The sequence below is a fragment of the Acinonyx jubatus genome, chromosome D2 (assembly GCF_027475565.1).
Source record: "Acinonyx jubatus isolate Ajub_Pintada_27869175 chromosome D2, VMU_Ajub_asm_v1.0, whole genome shotgun sequence".
Taxonomy (NCBI): Eukaryota; Metazoa; Chordata; class Mammalia; order Carnivora; family Felidae; genus Acinonyx; species Acinonyx jubatus.
The window spans coordinates 30,558,720-30,580,602 of record NC_069393.1 but is presented as its reverse complement, the minus strand read 5'-3'; the positions used below and the strand labels follow the sequence as shown (position 1 = coordinate 30,580,602).

At 54.5% G+C, this 21,883-nt stretch overlaps 1 protein-coding gene and 2 long non-coding RNA genes across 9 annotated transcripts; 1 reads left to right on the top strand and 2 right to left on the bottom strand.

Moving 5' to 3' along the window:
• Positions 1 to 926: 926 nt before the first annotated feature.
• Positions 927 to 9,341, bottom strand: LOC128312696 (uncharacterized). Its single transcript, XR_008292316.1, has 2 exons — positions 8,375 to 9,341; positions 927 to 1,104 (listed from the first exon to the last, which is right to left on the bottom strand). It is a non-coding gene; the product is annotated as an uncharacterized LOC128312696 (long non-coding RNA).
• On the top strand, positions 8,820 to 21,670 carry TBATA (thymus, brain and testes associated). 7 transcript variants are annotated; one of them, XM_053207673.1, is made up of 12 exons: positions 8,866 to 8,953; positions 9,485 to 9,533; positions 10,541 to 10,697; positions 11,047 to 11,226; positions 12,059 to 12,294; positions 13,239 to 13,394; positions 14,122 to 14,333; positions 15,822 to 15,995; positions 17,906 to 17,987; positions 18,759 to 18,903; positions 20,386 to 20,438; positions 21,456 to 21,670. In XM_053207673.1, the coding sequence occupies exons 3-12, from the start codon at positions 10,651 to 10,653 to the stop codon at positions 21,539 to 21,541; spliced, it is 1,371 nt and encodes a 456-aa protein (XP_053063648.1). In that variant the 5' UTR covers positions 8,866 to 8,953; positions 9,485 to 9,533; positions 10,541 to 10,650; the 3' UTR covers positions 21,542 to 21,670. The 7 variants fall into 7 exon arrangements, 6 of the variants coding, with proteins under 6 accessions (XP_053063646.1, XP_014918920.1, XP_053063649.1 ...); XM_053207671.1 differs by lacking the exon at positions 9,485 to 9,533 and having other exon boundaries at positions 8,820 to 8,953; XR_008292314.1 differs by lacking the exons at positions 9,485 to 9,533; positions 20,386 to 20,438; positions 21,456 to 21,670 and adding an exon at positions 17,137 to 17,499 and having other exon boundaries at positions 8,820 to 8,953; positions 18,759 to 18,816.
• Positions 14,288 to 18,305, bottom strand: LOC128312695 (uncharacterized). Its single transcript, XR_008292315.1, has 5 exons — positions 18,128 to 18,305; positions 17,608 to 17,712; positions 16,689 to 16,878; positions 16,498 to 16,579; positions 14,288 to 16,155 (listed from the first exon to the last, which is right to left on the bottom strand). It is a non-coding gene; the product is annotated as an uncharacterized LOC128312695 (long non-coding RNA).
• Positions 21,671 to 21,883: the final 213 nt, after the last annotated feature.

Below are 21,883 nucleotides of genomic sequence, written 5' to 3'. Positions count from 1 at the left end.
TGGCCGAGGACACTGTATGTGCCAAGGCCCAGTGGCAGGGACAAAAAGGCCGGTGTGGCCAGAGAGACAAGAGAAAGAGGGAGGAGAGGGAGAGGCCGGGGTGCAGGTCAGTAGGGACAGTTGTGTAGGGCAAGTGCACAGCCGCACCTTCAGGGACCCAAGCAGGTGAAGTGACTGCCTCTGGCTCATTCATTCACTCATTCATTCACTCAAATGCTAGGTGACAGTATCCTGGGCAGGGGATGTTTCACTGAATGGAACAAAGATCTCTTTCCTAGCATGACTCAGAGTCTAGTGGAAGGAGTCAGACAAATAAATGTAATAAGTAAACTACAACAGTTCGGTAGAAAGTGCCCAGGACGGAGCAAAGAAAATAAATAAATAAAATAAAAGCTGAGTGTGGGAAACCGAAACTGTGGGGCATGAGGCAGGGTGTCATGGGCGCCGCAGTTGTAAGCAGAATGGGAGAATAGGCCCAACGTTTCCATTTTTCAAGGTAAGTTATGAATCCAGACTTTTTTGGTAAAATCTCTCAATGTTAAAATCGTGATGTCCTGGGAGCCTGCTAGAGTCAGCAGTTACTTTCTTCTCTTTGCTAGGACTCCTGTAGTGCCTTTTGCACCCGGAGAGACAGAGCCCTGTTACAGGGCCGGTCACTGCCCCCAAAGAAGCCACAGTCAGAGACTACCAGTGACGCCTTCAGCCTTGTGTGGAGAGCTCTTCCTGTTTTCCCAGGTGCCCAAGCGATTTCGAAGTCCCTGTCCCTTGGGGCAGACACGGAGGAGCTGGCCACAACCCACTGCTCGCCCAAGTTCTGCCGGGAAGACTGTTGCTCCGTAGAAGCCGCCCTCCCTAGCGCAGGAAGGACGCGCGGTGCTGACACCCAAGCACACTCCTGACCCCTCTGGGCACTGGGGAGACAGACGCAACATACAGATCACTCTTTATTCTCCGTTAGTAACAGGAAACAGCATGAATTCCGGACAAAAGGGGCTCAAAAACGCTGAGGGACCATGTCGTTTTCTCTTGTTGCAATTTCCATAATTCATCTTGTGACCACGATGTATCTTGCTGAATCACCCCGGTTTGTTAATTCCCGCTCTCCTCCCCCTGAGAGAGAGAGAGAGAGAGAGAGAGAGAGAGAGAGAGAGACAGAATCTGTAGTTGTATGGTGGTTGTCAAGAGATCTAAAAGGCCTTTATAAAGGAGAATGTGACCGAGGAACTCCCAGAACATTGGGCAACTTATCCAAACGTCTTGAAGTTTTGTCTTTTAATTGAAATATACCCCATGGACACACAAGTCCACAAATCAAAGTCAAGCTTCATGAATCTTCAGGGAGTCAACAGCCGTATTCAGCACCTCTACTAAGGAACAGGGCGTTGCCAATTCGATTGTTTTTTATTTTTATTTAATTAATTATTTTTTTTAATTTAATGTTTCTTTCTTTCTTTTTTTTATGGGCAGATACACAATATTTATTGGTGGTAATATTCCAAGGTCAAAATATGGTAATTATATCCATATTAACCTACAAATTTAATGCAATTCTAAAAAAAATTCCAGCATGTAATGTTGATTTATTTCTGAGACAGAGAGAGACAGAGCATGAGCAGAGGAGACGCAGAGACAGAGGGAGACACAGAATCCGAAGCAGGCTCCAGGCTCTGAGCTGTCCGCACAGAGCCCAACGCGGGGCTCGAACCCACAGACCGCGAGTCCACGACCTGAGCCGAAGTCAGCCGCTCAACCGACTGAGCCACCCAGGCGCCCCTCGATTGTTTTTTAAATGAAAGCAACTGAGGCTGGGGGCGAATGTTCAGCTTCCTGCCCCGTAGGATGAAGCACTTTTATCTTTATCCAAATATCAGCAAGCAGACACTGAAGTCATTTTAATCAGGGGGCTGGTTGTATCACATTTGGGTCTTAAATCAGTCCCTCTGCACTCTGTGGAGAATGGCTAGCTGCAGGTGCAAACGGACAGACTAGTTCCAAGGCTTCTGCGTTCATCTAGGCAAGGAGTAGAGCTGGTCAGTTCCAGGGGAGGACAAGGGTTGCTGGGGCCATAGCCCAGGCTGTGTGGAAAGCACTTACCTGGTAAGTCTTCCATAAATGGCAGCCCATCGCAATAATCATCTATCAGTAGATGTACCGATCTATCTGTGAGGTTAGATTGTACCTGGAGAAGATGACCTTCTCTTCTAGAGAGAAGATGGGTGCTTGGACTGATGGGATCGTACTGGACTAGGGTGGGCCCCTAAGCCAGTGTGACAGAGGTCTTTCGAAAGGGGGAGATTTGGACACAGACACGCACATAGGGAGAATGCCACGAAGAAGATGGAGACAGAGGTCGAGATGATGCGTTTCCAACCCAAAGAACACCAAAGATTGCCAGCAGACCACTAGCCGAGGGGAGAGGCATGGGCCAGATTCTTCCTCCCAGCACTCAGAAGGCACCAGTGCTGCTGACAGCTTGAGCTCAGATTTCTAAGTCTCCAGAACTACGAGACAGGGTCTGACATTCAAGCCACCCAGTTTCTGGTCCCGTGGTGCAGCAGCCCTAGCAAATTAATACAGTGAGATTCCCAAACTCAACTCAAACTTCGGTGGGTTGACACGGGCAGCATGGGAAGGGCGGGGTGACCTATCCATTCCTAGTAACCTCATGTCCCGTCTGAGCCAAGTGTCAGAACAATGGTCGGAGACGGGGAGCCCCCACTAGCCCTCGGGTCCACTGCTGGCTGGTGGCCAAAAGCAGCCTGAAGCTAATCCTTGGGGCGACTGCTACATTTAGCCTTGGGGGCATACAGCAACACCTGCCACTTCCGAATGTCGCAGGAGGCGCTACAAAAGAAACCGCTCGCTCGGACATAGTTCAGATGCCCACTCTGACTGTCCACTCCTCGTGTATCTCAAGAACTGCAAAAATTTAAACTATGTCCATTGGCTGCCCTTCAAACATCTAAGTCAAGGCTCCCTGGGTATTGCATCATGGTAGACCCAATTAAGCTCATTTCATTCGAATATTCTTACAAGTCTCTCCAGTACACAAATCATTCCAGTCCTTTGAAGCGAGTTGTTTGTCGCTAATAAGCCTACTCTCCACCGGAGTTCGCCCCCTCCAGGGAAGCCTTACAAAGTTTCTAGCTGGGAACAGAAAGCCCTGAGGGGATTTCCCAGTGTTGTCTCAGAACACAACCTTACAACCATAAAAAACAAGTCCAAACCAAGGTCTCCCGGCAGAGAATCAGTTACAATATAGGAGCGAACAAGGGTCCACGAAGGCTGCCGGGGCCATAGCCCAGGCTGTGTGGAAAGCACCTGCCCGGTAAGTCTTCCATAAATGGCAGCCCATCGCAATAATCATCTGTCAATAGATGCACTGATCTGCGAGTTAGCTTACCTCTGGAGAAGATGACTTCAAAGGGAAGACACCATACAAAGTTCAGTCAACGGAATGCTTTTCTTGAACTTGGCCCACAAGGCCCCTTATGATCAGTCTCTGCCTCTCTCTTCACCGTCATCTCCCTCACTTCTACCCCACACTGAGACTTTATTTCCCAGACATCGAGTGCCCACATAGCTTATCATCCAACCCGGGACACTTTTGAGGCCGAGGACACATGAACTTTTCTGGGACAACAGGTGGAAACTGAACGGTTTGGCCCAATCTGGGCCTTCTGGTCTCATCAGCTGTGTGGAACTACTTAGAGTTCCTGAGACATGCCTCCGGCTCTCGTATCCCCAGACTTTTGCCCATGCTCTCCTCTTCTCGGAACATCTCTCCTCCCTGCTCTACTGTCTATAACCCATCCCTCCGTGGAGCCTTCCCCAAGACCCCTAGGTGGGCTTGGGTTCTCCTTCCCTGTGTCTCCACTGTCCCCAGCACTTACCACATTCTATCTCCACTTCCCTGACTCCCCACAAGACCTGTAGCCTCCATTTTTTTTTAAAGTTTATTTATTTTGAGAGAGAGACAGAGAGCGTGTGCAAGTGGCACATGCATGAGCATGAGCAGGGGGAGGGCAGAGAGAGGGGGTGAGAGAGAATCTCAAGCAGGCTCTGTGCTGTCAGTGTGGGGCCAGATGCGGGGCTCGATCTCATGAACCGTGAGATCATGACCTGAGCTGAAATCGAGAGACGGACGCTTAATCGACTGAGCCACCCAGGTGCCCCCAAGACCTATAACCTCTTGAAGACATCTTTGTATGCTCTAGTCCATTCCATGCTGTAGGTACTCAATAGGTATCTAGTCAATGATTTTATAATTAGCCTGGACAAGAGGTAGATGTGTCCACTAGCTTCATTTGTCTGGAGGGTTGTGATCACAAGGAAGACCTACATTTGCTTTATGAGACCCTAAGGGAAGAACAAGAATACCAACTGGAAGCCTCATGGAAATATATTTCAGCTCAGTATTAAGAAGAGCTTTGCTGGGGCGCCTGGGTGGCTCAGTAGGGTGAGCATCTGACTTCAGCTCAGGTCACGATCTCACAGTCCGTGGGTTCGAGCCCCGCATCGGGCTCTGGGCTGATGGCTCAGAGCCTGGAGCACACTTCCGATTCTGTGTCTCCCTCTCTCTCTGCCCCTCCCCCATTCATGCTCTGTCTCTGTCTCAAAAATAAATAAACGTTAAAAAAAAAAAAAAAAAGAAGAGCTTTGCCGCCCAACAGGACTACACAAAATAAACAGGGAGCCTCGAGCAGTAGAGAGCTTTCTGTCACCAGAGCTGTTTTATTGACAAATTCTGGCACACATTTGGTAGGAATCTTGAGGCAAGGATTCGGGCATGTAGTGGGTGAATGGCCTGAATAACTACGTTATGCTCCATGATTCATCCATTCATTTATTCAACTAGTATTTACTGACCAGGGATTGCACCAGGAACCCAATGAATCCACACAGAACAAACACACCCATGTAACCACCGTGCAGAGTGGCGGCCTATGCGAGCCGATGAACAAGGCAGATTTGGCCTCCGACCCGGCGGCGAAGAAATAGACGTAATTGAATGAATTATTGGGTGTCAAAAGGGAGTGTGAGGGGACAACTTGGGGTGGGAGTCAGAGAGACACTTAGCTTGCAAAAGGATGAATATAGGAAGCTTGTGTGGTTCCATGACCTTAGATGTCTCTAGAGGGCTCAGGCTTCTTTTCTCTTCTGTGATGCCTGCTCTTCCAGTTGGGTGACCTTCCTGAGCGCTGGCTTAGGCCAGTCTATACCTGTCAGCTCCGGAGCTGTGAGTCCTGCTCAGCTGACAGGTAACCAGGTAACTTTGATCATCCCAGGGGAACCATGTGTGGTCTTTAGTTACACCCCTTCTCTCCTCCCCTCTGCTCTAAAAGACCACCAGAAGGCTAGTCACATGGACTTGGAGACAACAGAGGCACAGGCAATGCCATGGTGGGTGCACCCCAAGAGCCTGGCCGACTCTCCGTTTTCAGGGCAGCCATCAAAGCACCCAGTGAGACTGGCCACAATCCAGAGTTCCACATACAAAACAGAAAAGACACAGCAGGTGAGCCAGGAGGCATGTGACCCCGGGACTTTCTCCCGCACTGATGGGGGACAGCACTAGGGTAACCCAGCAGCTATTCATGAAATGTTCACATGATTTGGGTAAACAATAATCTAAAAAAAATACCATGCCCCAAGTCTTCACTATGGGCCAGGCACTGTGCTGAGTGATTATAGATGCATTATCTAATTTAGGGATTGAACGGCCCCATAAGGGGCAGAATTATTATGTTTACATTACAGAAGAGGAACCTGAGGTCTAGAGGTTGTCAAAACTTATCTGAGATCACATAGCCAGGAGATGGCAGGCCCAAGGGTCTCTGGAGCCTGTGTTTGTGGCCTCTGTTCTGTGGACCTTACGTGGCAATAAATGAAAGCCCAACAAAGCAGAAAGGGTCAAAATGAGCTCTCCTGGTTGAACTCCAGAAGTCAGTGAGTAAGCCCTCATCAGGACAGGGATCCAAAACTAAGTTCAAGGCCTGGGCAACGTCAAAAGAAAAATAATGAACCAGAAAAAAAATGTTTTCTTACTTATGTTACAAAGGGATAACTTCTAATATATAAATGCATATATTCATATAAGGACTAACAAACAGAAGAAGTGGATAAAAGATATGAACAGAAATCACACAAAAGAAGTATCCAAATAGCATTTAGGCATAGGAAAAGATGCTCAATCTGACTAGAGAAAATGCAAATTAAAGCCGAACTAAGGCAGCATTCATCTCCTGCAAACTTGAAAAATGTGTGGGATGCAGCTATTGTGGCCTTAAATGTAGTATGGATTTGAAAAGAAGGAAACCGAAGGTCAATGATGTAAGTATCCCTATCAAGAAATTATAAAAGGAACACAAGGCCCAAAGAAAGGAACACAAGGCCCAAAGAAACTCCCTAAAAAATGGAGTTTTTTAAGGAAAAAAAAAACTCACAAAAATAATAACCCTTGGCCGGATGGATCAAGGAAAAACAAAAGAGAAAGAAAGAGAGAATGAACAAATCCGGTCCAATATCAGGAATGAAAAAGCAGGCCTCACCATACCTCCTGGAGACAATGCAAAGGTACGGCCTATGCTCCAAACTTGAAAATTTCTGGAGAAATTCCTCACAAAACACAACGGAAGCCAACACCAAATGACAGAGATGTTCGAATGATCCGATGAAGATTTTATAGCAGCCATGATAAAAAATATTGTTTCAGTGAGCACTTAGAAACACATTTGCAATAAAGGCGGGTGGGGATAGAAAGCTGTAGCAAAGAAATAGAAGCTATAAAGAACAAAGTGGCAATTTCAGAAATCGTATAAACATTTGTAACACCTGTCACTAAAGACTTCTCTGATCATTAATGTCCTCATCTATGGGGCTAACTGAGATAACCCATCTGAAAGGATGAGCACAGGGCCTGGCACATAGCAAGTGCTCTATAAAAGGTTATATTGCTCCTCTTATAACTGAGGCATCCAGGCAGGAGGGCTAAACTTCAAAGCATTTCCAGGCAGACAGACCTTCCTGTGTTGGATGCTCTAAAAAGAAGCGACTAGAAGCAAGTTTGGTAACAACCTTACCAAACAGTGTATTCCCTGAGGTATTCCCTCCACAGCAGGCAGCTGCAATCTGCCTGCAGGCCTGGTGTTTGGTCCTGAAGAATACAATGGAAGGGGTGGAAGGGGAAGGGGGGCTTTAGATCCCCCAAGTGAGCTGGAAGCAGCAGGGAGGGGCTGGGCAGGAGGGAAGAAAGCTTTGTCTTTTTTTCAAACACAGTATTGTTTATCGCAATAGTAGCCAGGATTCCCAGGAGGGTGGAAGAGGGGGCTTGCAGAATGGTTTCAAAGGGGTCCCCTCATTCCTGCAGAGACACGCCCCGGAAAAGCCATACTTACAAGGAGACCATCATGACCTGTATGGATGGAGAAGCACTGGGGGCAAGGAACAGATCAGGGACTACCCCACCAGTGGTCAGCACCCTCAGCTGGGAGGGGCAGAACTTTTGAAAGAGTCGGGTCTGTCTCTAGCTTTCCTCCTTCCTTTTTTTCCTTGGAAGAAGACGACACAGCATCAGGTACTTTCCCTTAGTTTACAGAACCTGTTTGCCCCTGCCACAGTGTCTGATCTCCTCACACCCGTAGAGACTGAGGGATAGCCTCGTCTCATTTTACAGACGTCCAAGTTGAGCCTCAGAGCAATCAAGTGAATTACCCAAGGTAGTCCTCAGACTAAGGACCCATCCCACCTATATACTATCCCTAGGGGTGCCCGGGTGGCTCAGTCAGTTAGGCATCTGCCTCTGGCTCAGGTCACGATCTCACAGTTCGTGAGTTCGGGCCCCGCATCGGGCTCTCTGCTGTCTGTGCGGAGCCCGCTTCAGATCCTCTGACCCCCTCTCTCTGCCCCTGCCCCACTCACACACGCGTGTGTTTTGTCTCCCTCAGAAAAAATTCCTATCTCCATCAAGACATAATGAGTATTATTTCTACCATTTTAGAGCACCTCTTGTGTGCCAGGCATAAGCCTCGATGCATTGCTTCCCTAATCACGGGAAGCTATTAGGGGAAGGCCACCCCGCCTTACAGGCAAGGAGGTAGGAGTTCTTACTTAGTGCCTAACACTGTCGGAAACACTTCAGTATGCATTGAGTCACTCAGTCTTCCCGACAATCCCATGAGAGTGAGTGGAAGTAGCATCTCCATTTCAGAGATATGGGAAATCGCGGGTCAGAGACATCAGGTAATCTGTCTGAGGCCACACAGCTGAGAAAGAGCACAACCGGTATTCGAACCGAGCTTTCTTACCACGGTTCTGTGTCCCCGGCAGCACAGGCGACTGTGGTGGGACATCACACAGATGTGGGACATCTGACATCACACAGAAGTGGGACGTCTGACAGAATCAGTCAAAACCCCAGCCCAACTGAAGACCAGTCTTTCCACCCAGCTATCCTGCCTAGAGCGGGGCTGGAGGGATGCTCTGGGTCACTTGGGCGGCCTCCTTCCCTCCGGCTAAGAGACAGCTGGTTGCCAGTCAATCCCCAGAAACCGCCCGGCACGTGTGGAGGCAGAGCCCGCTATGGTGGCATCAGACCGGGTCGGGCTGGCAGAGCAGGGCCCCAGCTCCATCAACCCTCTCTGCTGCTTGCTGGCTGAAAGCAACCCCAGACTCTCATCGTCTCCCTGGGCCCCCACTGAAAACACAGTGCCAGGAGGAAAGGGAACTTGGAGGGGTAAGAGGAGCTGGGGTGGTGAGGAGAGGGGCGCTGGGGAGCTTGGTTCTGGAGTTGTGGGGAAGGGGTAACCTAGCAACCACTGGCTCACATAGTCACAAAGCCCGACAGGCTTGCCCGCAGAATCAGCCGAGCTTCCCTGTTGATGTGCCCTCTTGCTCCTTTCTGCTCAGGCACCAGGGACTTCTCACCCACATGCTGTAGCAGACACTTACCTCGGTGAGTCCACGGATCTCTCCAGGGGAGGAAGTGGACGCCAGAGCCAGACAGGGGCCCAGGCGGAGCTGAGACAGGAAAGGGATGTTCGGTCTCAGGCTTGGTGTGAGCATTCAGACCCCTTGGACTCAGCTGGTTGGGGCCCCAGGCAGAGAGGGAAGCGAGGGCAGAGGCAGACACAGTGGGGCCCGTCCCATCCCGCTCTGGAAAAGCAGGCCTGGCCTGCTCGAGTCCCTGGTGACCTTTCCACAGCAGCTGTGGGTTGTGACCCATCAGTGGCTTATAAAATCAATTTAATGGGTCACAGCTAACATTTACAAAATAAAAACAAAAAGTGAGATGAAAATATCACTGTGCATCAGATGTAGCAAGGATAAGTGTTGCTTCGGGATGTTCCTGCTTCAATTTCACATACACAAAAGCGTGTGCACACGCGCATGTGAATCAGGTCACAATGTAACAATGAGTTTCTCACGATGAGCGCAGTCAAGAGCGTTCGAAAGTCCCCGTTCTAACAAGTACTTTCTCCTGTAGGCAGATGGGTTTGGGGCTTCCAAATGGCCTGTTCTCAAACCTGCAGCATGTAAGTGCTCTAGATCGCAGAACCATCATCGAGAACATCCACAGCTTCCCTCCAAGGAAGTTCTGCCAACTGTTTTTCTCCTTAAAGGCGTCAAGTCAGGATGTTTGGGTCCTTGCTCTGGGACCTCAAGTCTCTCCTTCCCCAGTCTCAGGCAGTGCTGCCCCCTGCCCAGTTCCACCCTAGCCTGATAAGCGTTTGGCCCTGGGGATTTCTGGAGTCCCTTGCAGATCTTGTGACCAAGAGTTAATTTTCAGAATGCACTGACTTCCTGTCCCAGCCCCCTTCCTAGCACCCGCAATCCCTGCACTTTGGGGACAGATAAATAGATACATCTATGTAAACGTAAATGTAAGTGTATATGCATAGCTGTATAGCTATATTCAGATCTATAGATTTTTAAACTGATCACAATTCCTCAACAACTATCATCCTTCATCCACTCCACTGATTTAGTTTATTTCATATTATAATGGGCACCAGCAAATGCGCCTCTCAAACCAAGAACGAGAATATCATCATCAACACACCTTATGTACTCCCTCCCCATTTCAACACCCCCCCCCCCCAACCTCCCTCGGAAATAGCCACTAGCTGAATCACCGCAGTCAGCATTTTCTTGCCTTTTTCCCCTCATTTGATCACATGGGTGAGACTTTTGCTTGCCTTTATACTTCATTTTGAAAAAGGATCTCGGGCCGTAAGGTTTTCTGGGACTTGCCTGCCTTGACTTTGCAATGGTATTTGTGAGATTCACCCATGTCATTCCGTGTGGCTGTGGTTCGTTTTCACTGCAAGGTGATGTTCAGCTGACCACACAGAGCACAGCTCCATTCTTCCGCCATGGGACGTTTGGTGTTTGCCAATTTGAACAATGTTAGTCTGAACAGTCTCACAAACGGCCCCGGTTGCCCTTCTCTTGGCTGAATGTCTAGGAAGGGAATTGCTGAGCAGTACGGCACACGCAAGTATTCGGTTTTATGAGATGCTGTCCATTCCTCTCCCCCAAGGGTCTGCGCCGGTTTACAACTCCAGGAACCGCCAGTCTGTGAGAGTTCCTGTTATCCAACTTCAACGCTAGGGTTAAGTGCGCCGGCCTTTATCCATTAGAAAGCCTACGATGGCTACAGAGGCGAAGACCCCGTTGGCTGAACATCCACTGATGAGGTAGGACCCCAAGCGCCTGCCCTGCTGACCAAAGGCGTGGGGGGGGGGGGTGGGGCAGGGGGGGCAGGCGTGGCCTGGGGCACTCACCTGACCCAGGGGCCAAGAGACGCAGTCCTTCCCTCACCCTCTGCTGCCATCCGCCAGCCCCCCCCCCCACCCCCCCGTGGGTTCTCAGGCCTGAGTTAGCACAGGTCCCAGACTGGGTCCCTCCCTGGGGAGGGAAAGGACACGGTGGCAGGGGGTAGAGGCACCGAGTGCAAGAATTCCTGGGGTGACTCCCTCTGTCAGTTGGGGTAGGAGAGACCAAGTAACTGCACCTTTCAGAGAAGGTTTGCTTTATTTCTTTAAGTCCCAGATCCCTTAGAGGCCGATGGAGGACGGCACCGAAAACTCAGGGGCCTGGTCAGCGAAATCCTCAGAGGGTCCCGGGGCAGAGCGTCTTGCTTAGCATATCCAGAGTCCGTCTCTTCTCCAGAGGGACTCCCTTCAGCCAGGGCCACCGGGAGAAGGGACTGCAGACAGCGAGAAGGCAGGTGGTCTCACCAGGCCCCAGGCGGAGAGCAACCCCCCTTTGGATCCTTGCTGGACTGACCTCGAGCTCCTCCTCCAGAGGCAGGGCCCAGCATCGTCAGGAGAGGGAAGGGGTGCAGGGTGGAGGACAGACAACCTGAGAAGCCAAGCGAAGCCAAGCAAGAGCTTGACGCTTCCCCGAAGCGTTGCGACTCTGATAGCTGCCCCGTCAGCTCGGCATCTCCTGGGAGCGGCCCCCACCGCAAAGGACTTGCTGACGTGGTCTGGCCTTGTTGTTCCAGCTTTGGCCCTTGGACGCTGAGTCTGGGCCAAGTCTGCCCGGAGGGTACAGGGACGGGGTGGGGGTGGGGTGGGGGGCTGGGGGGGGGGTGTTGCCTATAGCTGGCTTCTCCTGGGCTGCCAGTAGTTGGCTTGGGGAGAGGCCAACTACTTTGTCTGCCCCCTGCCCCTGGAGGTGTATATGATGCACCTTTGCTCCAACCCACGTATTTGGATGAGTAGGTGGGTCTATGTCCTTTTTCCGGCTTTAGAGATGGTTTCCGGGAGAAAACGGAGATCTTGGGAGATTCATCTGGGTTTTCTCAAGTAGATCCTAGCTCCCTGTGAAAGCACCTTAGGAAGACAGAAGGCTCCCTGGGACTGGATTGTGCCAGTTGGGAAAGGACCCCGGGGGAGGCCTGGCTTTGGGTGCCATGGGGGTGGAAGTGAAATCCCAGAAAGCGACTTCAGCATGTCTCGGGACCAGACTCCATATAAGCACTGAGCTCTGAGCTTGGGTGGGCACTGCAGCCAGGAGGCTCCATTAGCTTCTCCTTGACCTTCTCCTTCAGTCCAAGGGCTCAGCTGAAGCCTGAAAAGAAGTTAGGGCACAGCCCAAGGAGCCACGGGCACGGCAGACCACGGAAAGAACTGATGATCCCAGGGATCGTGGATTTCCAGCTGATCCAAGCGGCGCTGAGGACCCCCAAGCCCCAAAGCCCTGGGGCCTACCGCTTTGGCCGCCTCAGCCACCACTCCTTCTTCTCCCGGCACCACCCCCACCCACAACACGTGACCCACATCCAAGGTAGGCCTGGGGGAGGTCAGGGCCTGGCTGAAGGTGGTGGGCCAGTCTTGAGAACTGGAAAGGGAGGACGCAGCCCCTGTGTCGGAGCTGAGGCCCAGAGAGGATGGAGATTTGGGTCACAGAGCTGCCTGGCCACTGGCAAGCACTTGGTCAAGGGAAGACTGGACTTGTGGGGCAGACTTCAAGGGCAGACTGTGTAGCCCTACAGGATTTCCCTCATTGCCGATTCTGCCATTTTAAAAATCAGAGAAACGGATGGATGTTCGGCCCCGGAACTGTACTCTGTTCTCTAATGCAGGCCAATTCATCCACTTAGCCATCCATTCATCAGGCATCTTATTCAGTGGGAACTCTGGGTCAGGCACTTTTTTTAGGCCCCGGGGATACAGCAGGATAAGACAGTCCCTGCCCCATGGAGCTGACTCTGACGGGGAAGGATAGGATAAAGACAAGTGTCAGAGTGTGGTAAGCCAAGGCTCTAGAGGGGAGGAGACCTGATTAATAGCACGGGATTTGAGCAAAGAACTAAAGCAGAGAGGGCGTGAACCATGTGGATATTGGGGGAAGAACGTCCCAGCAGGGAACAGCAAGTGCAAAGGCCCTGAGGCAGGTATCCTGGTTCTGCTGGAGGAACAGCAAGGAAGCCAGTGCAGCTGGAACAGAGTAAGGAGGGATAGAAGGGAGATACACCAGAAAGGAGGTGGGGGGGTGGTCCAGATTGTGTGGGCCTTAGAGGTCACCCCAGTTACCATTAAACCATCTCACTGAGTCAGTGGGAGCCACTGGAAGGTTGAAGACAAAGAAGTGACAGGAGTGACTCTCTTGGCCTGCCTGATGGCAGTGTAGACCAAGGAGGTAGCAGCGGAAGAGTTAGTGGCCCTGCTCTAGAGATAATCAGAGGTAAGGCCCAGGCCCTCCTTCCCACAGCCTCTAACCCTTCACAGATTTCACCGGGAAGCCCGTCTGTGTCGTCAGAGACAAGTTCTCTCTGGCCCCCTTGCCTCAAGCCACACTCTTATCCCGCTGTCTGATGGCGATGCCCACCATCCCTGTCCCCATCGGAGACCCGCAGTCCAATCGGGACCCCTGGCTTCCTTATGGTGGGTACTTCGGCAGGTGCCTGGGAAGGAAAGGACCAATGCTCTTAGGTCAGTGGGGTTCCGTGGGGCACCCTAGAGTTTTCCACATTTCCTCAGACAGCAGAATCTGCGTTGTTCCCCACTGCCCAGGTCCTCAGAAATGTGGCCCCTACTCAGATTTGAGGTGTTTGAGGCGTTATCACAGAGGACGGGCAGATAGTCACGTGATTGACAGCTACAGGCAGGAATGATATTGGAAATATTGAGCAGCTTGTATGTTCAGGGACCAGTCAGTGAGAGCCATCCAAACAGAGACGGGGCTGGAGCAAAAGCTTTCCGGAGGCCCCTGCCCTGCCCTGCCCAGTCTGACCCTTCTGGAAGGGCCAAGGGAAAGCCCGCCGGCGGGGGTGGGGGTGGGGAGAGCCCCCAAGGATGAGGAACCAGGACAGCCCTGCAGCGCAGAGAGGCTTGGGAGGCTTCGCCAGGAACAGTCCAGTATCTGAGTGACTGGCACAGCATAGCAACTGAGCCAACCTCGGTGCCAGCCTCCGGCTCCTAAAAGAGGCAAAGCTAGATTAAGCCACAGGCATCTCGGCCCCTGTAGCCAAGCATCTCCAGCACCTCCCCGGTGAAGCCACAGGCTGGGATATGAACTTCAGCCCCCTCCGGGAGCGACCGCACTCACCTACCAATGGGGGGGCATTGCTGCTCCTTCCCTCAAGGGCACCGCCTCCCCCTCTCCCTGTAGGACACGGGGCAGAAGGCTGGGGAGGTGAGCAGGCTCTTCCCACCCCCCACAGCCCTCCCAGTGCCGGGTGCCGCAGGGAGGGCAAAGAAAAGGACCCCGGGTATCAGCTGGCAACGTCTTGTCCCCTCGTCCCAGAGGCCTGGAAGAAGGAACTGAAGAACCTGGCTTCTCGGGTGGCCGTCTTCACCGAGAACGAGCTGAAGAGCAAAGAGGTGGGTGCGGAACACAGGAGCTGTCTGGGAAGGGGTGCGACGGGGCTGTCCCTTGGAATCCCTCCTGAGTGGATTCCACCTAATGGGGTGCAGAGACAGCGCTCACGAGGGGCGCTCTGTTGGCCCGGGAGGAGGGGCTGCGTGGCACCAGCGGAAGGGGGAGGGTCCATCGTGGCTAGGTGGAGAAGTCTAAGAAGGGTTCATAACAGAGGTGGGATGTTTAGAACTCGACAGGGGAGGCATTCCTCGTGGGGGCAGGCGGCTCAAACGCTCAGAAGCTGGGAAATGCAGGACATCTTTAGAGACTGGGGCTGAGGTCCAGGGAATTGAAGTGGGCAGCCATCGGGGGGAGGGTGGGAAGGGGCCGACTTTGAATGTGGGCCAGAAGAGGCGTTTGTTCTTAGTTTCTCAACTTAGTGGAGTGTCAGATCTCCTAAGGAGCGGAGGACCACCGAAGGATTTCAAACAGGATGGGGTGGCCTCACGGGTGCTATTTGCTGGTAAGCCAGTAAAGGCAATTGGGAGGCAGCTTGAAGGTAGTTGGAATTGGACTTAGGACAGGCCTGGCCCTTGGGGACAGAGTCTGGTCCTGCCCTTGTCTTTTTTTTTTTTTTTTTTAATGTTTATTTATTTATTTTGAGAGAGAGAGAGCACAACAGCGTGGAAGGGGCAGAGAGAGAGGGAGGAAGAGAATCCCAAGCAGGCTCCATACCACCAGCGCAGAGCCTAACATGGGGCGCAGTCTCACGAACCATGAGATCATGACCTGAGCTGAAAGCAACCGACTGAGTCACCCAGGCACCCCCTGCCCTTGTCTTGGGCAGCAGAGTTCTCATCCCTGCTTTGCAGCTAACTCACTGCAGTGCTCACTGCAACTCAGCTAAACTGTCTGGGTCTCACTTTTCCTACCTTTAAAATGGGAAGAAAGATACTACCAGTCTCAACTGGGGTTGCAGGGGTAGGAGGTCCCAGGCCTTGTACCCACAGGCCTGGCTCAGAAGGGTTTTCCCAGGGCAAAGAAAGGATGCCAAGCTCTGGGGGAAAGACCTGGGGGCAGCTGAGCTAGGTATTAAGGTAGGCGACGGGGGCCTTGGCCCAGGATACTGCTTTCAAATCTCTGATGGGCTTGGGGGGGTTGGGCAGGGAGGGTCTACCCAGGAGGAAGTATGAGGACTTTAGAGGACCACCAGGGGCTCCAGCATTCAAGAAATTCCAGGAAGAAGAACTTTGGCTTTAACTGATGGGCTCCTGGCTGGGGAGAGGGGTCCAGAACAGGGTGGGGCTGGCCTGGTCATCCTCCCAGGTCCCTGCAACGCTGTGACGCTGGGATTCCAGGAGGTGATGGTGCCCTGGAGGTGTGACTGGGCCTCCTTCTCTTCTGCTCTGGCTTCTTCCTTGAGCCTCTCTCTCTCTCTCTCTCTCTCTTTCTCTCTCTCTCTCTCTCTGTCTCTCACTGCCTGGAGTCTCTAGCTACTTTGCTCCCAGCAGAAGGAGGAGCCTCCGCGGGAGCAGGGAGCAAAATACTCAGCTGAGACCGGCAGGCTCATCCCCACTGGCACCAGAGCCATTGGCCACCGTCACTCCCACCAGGACCCACGGATTTATCCCTCTGGTAAAGATGGAGGAGTCCAGACCTTCAAGCTGCCGGATCAGGAGCTGCTGGTGAGGCCCTGGGAAGGCTGGGGGCCACAGGCCCAACCGAGGCCTCATCTTGAGGGCTCAGAACGTGGTGGTTGCTGCTCCCAGGCTCATAGTAATCCCAATGAGGTGCTTACAAACTGCTTTCGAGTGCGGCCTCTCCCAGGGACGCTTGTACCCGAGGCTGTGAGACCTGGGAGTCAGGAGCCTGGATCCAATCCCCTGCCGCCTCCAGGTTTCTGTGTGAGCCTTCCCTACCCACCCTCTTTGAAGGCCTTTCCCCTCGGGGCTTTAGTGCCAGGATCTACCCAAGCTGGGAGCAGGAACAGGTCTCGAGGGGCTGCTCCAGCCGTGGCACTGGATGAGTTCAGGGAGGGAGTGACACGTGTGGAGAGCAGGGTCCTGCCGGCCGTGTCCCCAGCCCACGCCCTGGTGTGCTGCAGCCTGCAGGCTGCAAGGCCAGTCCCAGCCCGGTCCCCACACACTCTGGGGGGTTTGGTCTGTACCACATGAAGCAGAAACCCACCTCCTCCGCGTGCAAGTTTCCCATCGAGGCCTGGCATGAGTCCGTAACTGATTCCGCTGGGCTGAGGCGACTTGAGGGTCCCCTGTGACAACGCATACGTATTCTCCAGGAAAGGTTAGACACTGAGCCAGCATCTCGACACCCTCCCTGTGATCAGCACTTCCGAGCACGCGGTCCCTTTGGAGACTTACAACAGTCCCGTGAAGTGGATAGAGCAGACAGGGCCCAGGATCCCCGTTCCACGGATAGGGAGGCTAAGGCCCTGCCAGGTGACATTCTGTGGCCCAGGTCCCCAGAGAGGGAGCAGCATAGCTGGGACTAGAGCAGTACTTTCTCCACCATAGGGCGGCCTCATCTTGCCTGGAATTAGGTTCTCAGGTCCTGTGGGGAGGGGGCACAGGGCAGGTAAGTTGGATGCGGAGAACGGAGAAGGGCCCAGGGGCACACCCAGGGTGGGGGTCACGACAGCAGGCGGGTATCTGGGGATAAGGGGGCACCCTAGCAGGCATAGGCCTGGGAAGAGCCTTGGCCTAGTTCCCACTCTGCCAAGAATGAGGCCGACCTGCTGGGGACTGACGGGGCCCCTTCAGGTCATGGGAAGACTGACCGCCAAGCACTAAGGGGACCCCACTTTCCCAGGACTGCAGGGGCTCCACCTCCCACCGCAGGCCCCAACTCCGGCCGACCATAGGCACAGCCGCCCCCTTAGCCCATCTGACACAGAGCTGGATCTTCCCCCGATGACCCGTGACTGGAGAACACGGGGGAAAGAGGGCCCCGAAGTGGCAAAGGTGCCAGAGGCTGAGGAACCGGCTGACAGCGAAGTGTGCACGCTGCTCCGCGGGATGGAGCCCCACGCTGGGCGATCTGCGGCATCAGCCAGCCCTGGCCCTCAGCCCGCCCATTGGGATCACCCCACCTCTTTGCTGGCATCTCCAGACCCTGGGAACTCCAGGGCGGGGAGGCTTGTGTGGTCCCTGAAACCCCCACACCAAGGATTCGGTGCGTCTCCGAGGAGCTGACTGGCCAGCTCTGCCTTTGCCTCCCCAGTGAGGGACTTTGGGGGTAAAATCAGCCCACGCAGGCTTCACAAATGAGGGGCCCACGTACCTGATTCAGAGGCTGCGTTCTGCCACACTCTCCCTGCTAGGTGTCCTTTCAAGGCCTCAGATTCCTCATCTGGCCAGTGAGGAGGTTAGGAATCTCCCTCCAGGACTGGCGGGAGAGAAAGCACTCCATAAAGTGCGAAGTCACAAGGAAGGGGACTATTGGGGGGGGCGGGGCAGGGTCCATCGCGGGGACCATTTTAGCCAAGCGTGTGGCTGTGGGAGCGGGAGGGGGGTCTGTGCTGCCGGCTGGCACGTGCCATCCAGGCACCCTGACCCAAGGCCTGTTCTCCTGCCCACAGATCCTGGAGCTCCTCTGCCAAATCCTGCAGACAGACTCCTTGAGCGCTATCCAGTTCTGGCTATTATACGCTCCCCCGAAGGGTGAGGACGCAGCCCGTGCCCACGCCTTTCTCGAAGTGGAGGGCCTTGTTCTCTGCTTCTGCAGGACTTGGGTGTCATTCGGCTCCCGCCCAGGGCCTTCCGCCTGGGCCCCCTCTCCTTTTCTGGAGCCCCAAACTAACCTTTCCCAGCTGCACCACGCCCCTGCACCCTCCTCCTCCGTCCTCGGCGGGATTGCCCCGACCCTGCTTCTCGGAGGCGCCTCTGCGCTGACCACTGGCCATGGCACCTGGGAGGGAGGGGTCCAAAGGTGTACTCAGCAGACACACGCCCTCACCCACCGCCGTGGGGCACACGACGCACACACAGACGCAACACGTGTACATAAGCACACAGGCGCATGCTCGCGAACACGGGAATGACGTGCGCGCGCGCACAATGGGACACGGGCCGGAAGTCCGAGCAGGGGCCGAGCAGAGAGAGAGGGGAGGCGGGGCGGGGGAGGGGCAGAAGGCAGAAGGCAGGGGAGGAGGCAAGACCGGTGGGCCGGTGGGTGGGCTGGTGGGCGGGCCAGAGGGGGCCAAGAACAAGGTGTACACAAATGAGAGAGTAGTGACAGAAGGCGGGGGGGGGGGGGGGGGGGGGGGGCGCGTGCCCACAGGGGCCACGACAGAAGAGGGAGCTGGAGGCAGAAAGCTGCCTGGGCCAGGCTGGGCAGGAGAGCTGGAGGCCCCTCTTCCAGCCCGTCCCTTGTGGGGACAGGACAGGGTGGGTGTAGCCACTGAGGACTGGGCCCCCTGGCTGTGCTTGCAGAGAAAGATTTGGCCCTGGGGCTCCTGCAGACAGCGGTGGCGCAGCTCCTTCCTCAGCCCCTAGACTCCATCTCAGTAGAAAAACTTCTGGATCAGCTCCAGGAAGGCCAAGAGCCATCTCAAGAGAGGAAACAGCCACCCTGCAGGTGAGCTTTGGACCCCTCCCCGCAGTTCCCAGAACCGTTCCCTCGCATTCAGCCTCCTGTCCTCCCAGGTGAGGCCAAGGTGGTCCAGAAAAGGCATCCTGGCGCTGGCCACCGCCTGGGCTGCCGGAGCCGATGCTGGGGGAGCGGGAGCGGGAGCGGGCCCGGGCCCTTCCTCAGGGACCCTCCAGTCCAGCCGGTGCTGCATGAAGGCCCCTCTGCCAGACCGGACCTTGGCGGCTGGCTGTGGGGGATGCCCAAGGCATGACCTGTGTCAGCTATAAACAAGGCAGGGCTGGAGAAGCCGCATCTACCCCTCCAGATGCTCTTGGTCTTTGAGAAGACAAGTAGAGGAGGAAAGCTAACACAGGCAAGTAGAAATACCTTAATGCCGGGGTTAAGCACCTTGGATAGCTGGAGGAGACCGGGAAAGGGAAGCCCTCACGAAGCAGGTGAGGAGGGCCTGGGCGTCAGCAACGGAACTAGCAATAGCGGGTGCCCACCGTGCCTGCCTGGCACGTCCACACAGACAGTTTACACGTTTGTGGTCCATACAACCACCTGCATTTTACAGATGAGAGACCTAAGGCTCCGGAACAGTTGATTCGGCCTTGGGCTGGTCTAGCTTCTGAGCCCAGCCGCACGCAGATTTGCCGGAGACCTTGTTAAAAATGCGAATACCTAGAGATTCCAACACAGCAGGTCAGGGACGAACCAGGGGATGTGTGATTTTGACAATCTCCGGAGCTTTTCTGATAGAGCTTGGGGAACACTACGGGGGTAGGGAGGATTTGCAGGAGCAGATGAGAGCGTGGGGGCAGTCAGGAAGGGAAGGCAGGAACGTGCTCGCTCCAGGGGACATGTGTGGGGTGGCTGCAGCATGGGCAGGGGGGGGAAGGAGGCAGGTGTTTGTGCTCATTAACCAGAAGGCCTGGATTCTTGCTCTGGCCCGGAACGGGGTGCTCTTTTCCACTTTGAGAGACCAGGGGAGGCACAGAAGGAAGGCAGGCTTCACTATGACCTGGGGCAAGCCACCGCCCATCTGGTGGCCTCTGTTTCACGTCTCAAAACCCCTCTCCCAGACCCCTAGGGAAGAAAATTACACTGGGCTCATAAAAAGGTTTGCTTTGGTGCAAAGCTGAAGTCCTCTATCAGGGCAGCAGAAATTCTGTGTTCTCCACTCACGGGGGAAGGCTTCCTCTCTGCGAGGAAGCAGGGACCAAGCGAGGGCTGGGGTGGGCTGGTGCGGGGGCCTCCCTTACCGCTCCTGGGGCAGAAGGGCCTTGGCTCCTTGGGGCCACAGCAGGCAATGGAGTCACAGTTGTCTGTCGGGGTCCCACTTGGGTGGTGCCAGCCAGGGACAGATACTTTGGGGCTCTCCAGGAGGGGTGGCTCTTGCGTCTCCCTGGAGCACTTCCCTGCCTCGACTCTGCAGCAGAGGGCTCAGGCCTCGCCTTCCCAGATTTGTCTTTGTGTCGGTTATAGCCAATCCTTGAAGAAGACGAAGACACCGCCTCTACCCAAAGGCGACAAACCGGGTAAGATTCCACGCAGCGGATCATCCTGGGGACTCCCCGAGGCCCACCCTGGCTGTACTCCTCGGGTGGGGGGGGGGGGAGGTCAAGGACCCCAGAGATGAGTCCCTGTCCTAGGGAAGCTGCCCATTCCACCCATTCATCTATTCACTCATTCATTTGAGAGAGGCTTGCTTAGCGGCTGTGAGCGGGGCTCTGGGGAAGATTCCAGACAAGTTCCTGCTGCTATAGAACTTCTAGCCCCGTGAGGAGGAGTGCAGACAACAAATAAAAACACCTGAGGGGACAGGTGCCAGAGGAAAATAAAGCAGGGTAAAATGAGGGACAGTAAGAAGGACTGGCAGGGTCAGGGGAGGGCTCCTTGGGCTGAACGACAGGCAGGATCCAGCCCTGTCCAGGTCTGGGGAGAGCCCAGAAGTAGGGCCCTCACCTGCCTGGTGTGTGCATGAGAGCACGAGCAGGCATAAGCAGGACAGGGTAGCCAGGGCCTTGTGGGGCAGGACAGTAGTAAGAAGGGAAATGGGCCAGGTGGGCAGGGCCGGCCCATGGTCTCATGCAGAGGGCATAGGCGTGCACTGGAGGGTTAGATGCAGGGCATGGGGGACCCCTCTGTCTGCTGAGTAGAAAATGGACTGTTGGGGGCAGGCGGGGATGAGGGGAGACCGGGGAGGAGGCTGCTACATGGTTCTGGTGCCTTAGGCCAGGGCAGGGGGAGAGAAGAGGACAGATACCCAGCACGTACACGATTCTCCCTCACTAGACTGTAAGGGGTCCCAAGGGCCCGACTGAGTGTTTGGCACAGAGTAGGCACTCCTTGGGTATTTGTTCCCTGGGTGTAGACAGAAGAGGCAGTGGTGAAGCTCAGGGAGGGGAGTCGGCCCCTCCCGAGTCACCAGCGGAGCCCAGAGCAGAAGCGGGGCTTGACCCACATCTTGGTCCACCTGGGTCTCCCGAGCAGCTCCCAAGTTGGGGCCTGTCCCCTCCCTGTCCTCTCCTGACCGATGTCTTCCCTTCTCCCAGAGTATGTCGGGAAAGCCCAAGTCCTCCGAATGCACTCAAGCCAGAACGCAGCAGAGAAACCGTCAAAGCCAGAGGCAGAATGCTGAGGAGTCCGAGCCACTTTGCCCGCCCTGCTCAAGAGCAGCCCCCAGGTTCAAGGTTGTTCCCAGCCCTACGGCCTCAACAGCAACCCCGACTTTCCTATCACAGGGAGCCTATTAAAAACCTGCCTTCCCTTTAAGAAGACAATTCCATGCCTACTCTTGGTAGTAGGTCTGTGCCCCACTCCCTTGAAGAACGCCCAAGTGGAATCACTCACGCGGGGCTCAGCTGGTTCTGTGTTCCTGAGAGCTGAAAGGCAGCCTGAGAACGAGGCTCTGTCCTTCCTGAGCCAACACACACAGGACTCTGGGTAGGTCAGAGCGGAGGTCAAGAACCCACAGCCCTCC

Coding starts and splice junctions, on each gene's coding strand:
- TBATA (XM_053207671.1), top strand. CDS start 10,651: ATGGCTACAGAGGCGAAGACCCCGTTGGCTGAACATCCACTGATGAG. Junction 15,996..17,905: donor TGCCGGATCAGGAGCTGCTG/GTGAGGCCCTGG, acceptor TCCTGCCCACAG/ATCCTGGAGCTCCTCTGCCA. Junction 17,988..18,758: donor ATTATACGCTCCCCCGAAGG/GTGAGGACGCAG, acceptor CTGTGCTTGCAG/AGAAAGATTTGGCCCTGGGG.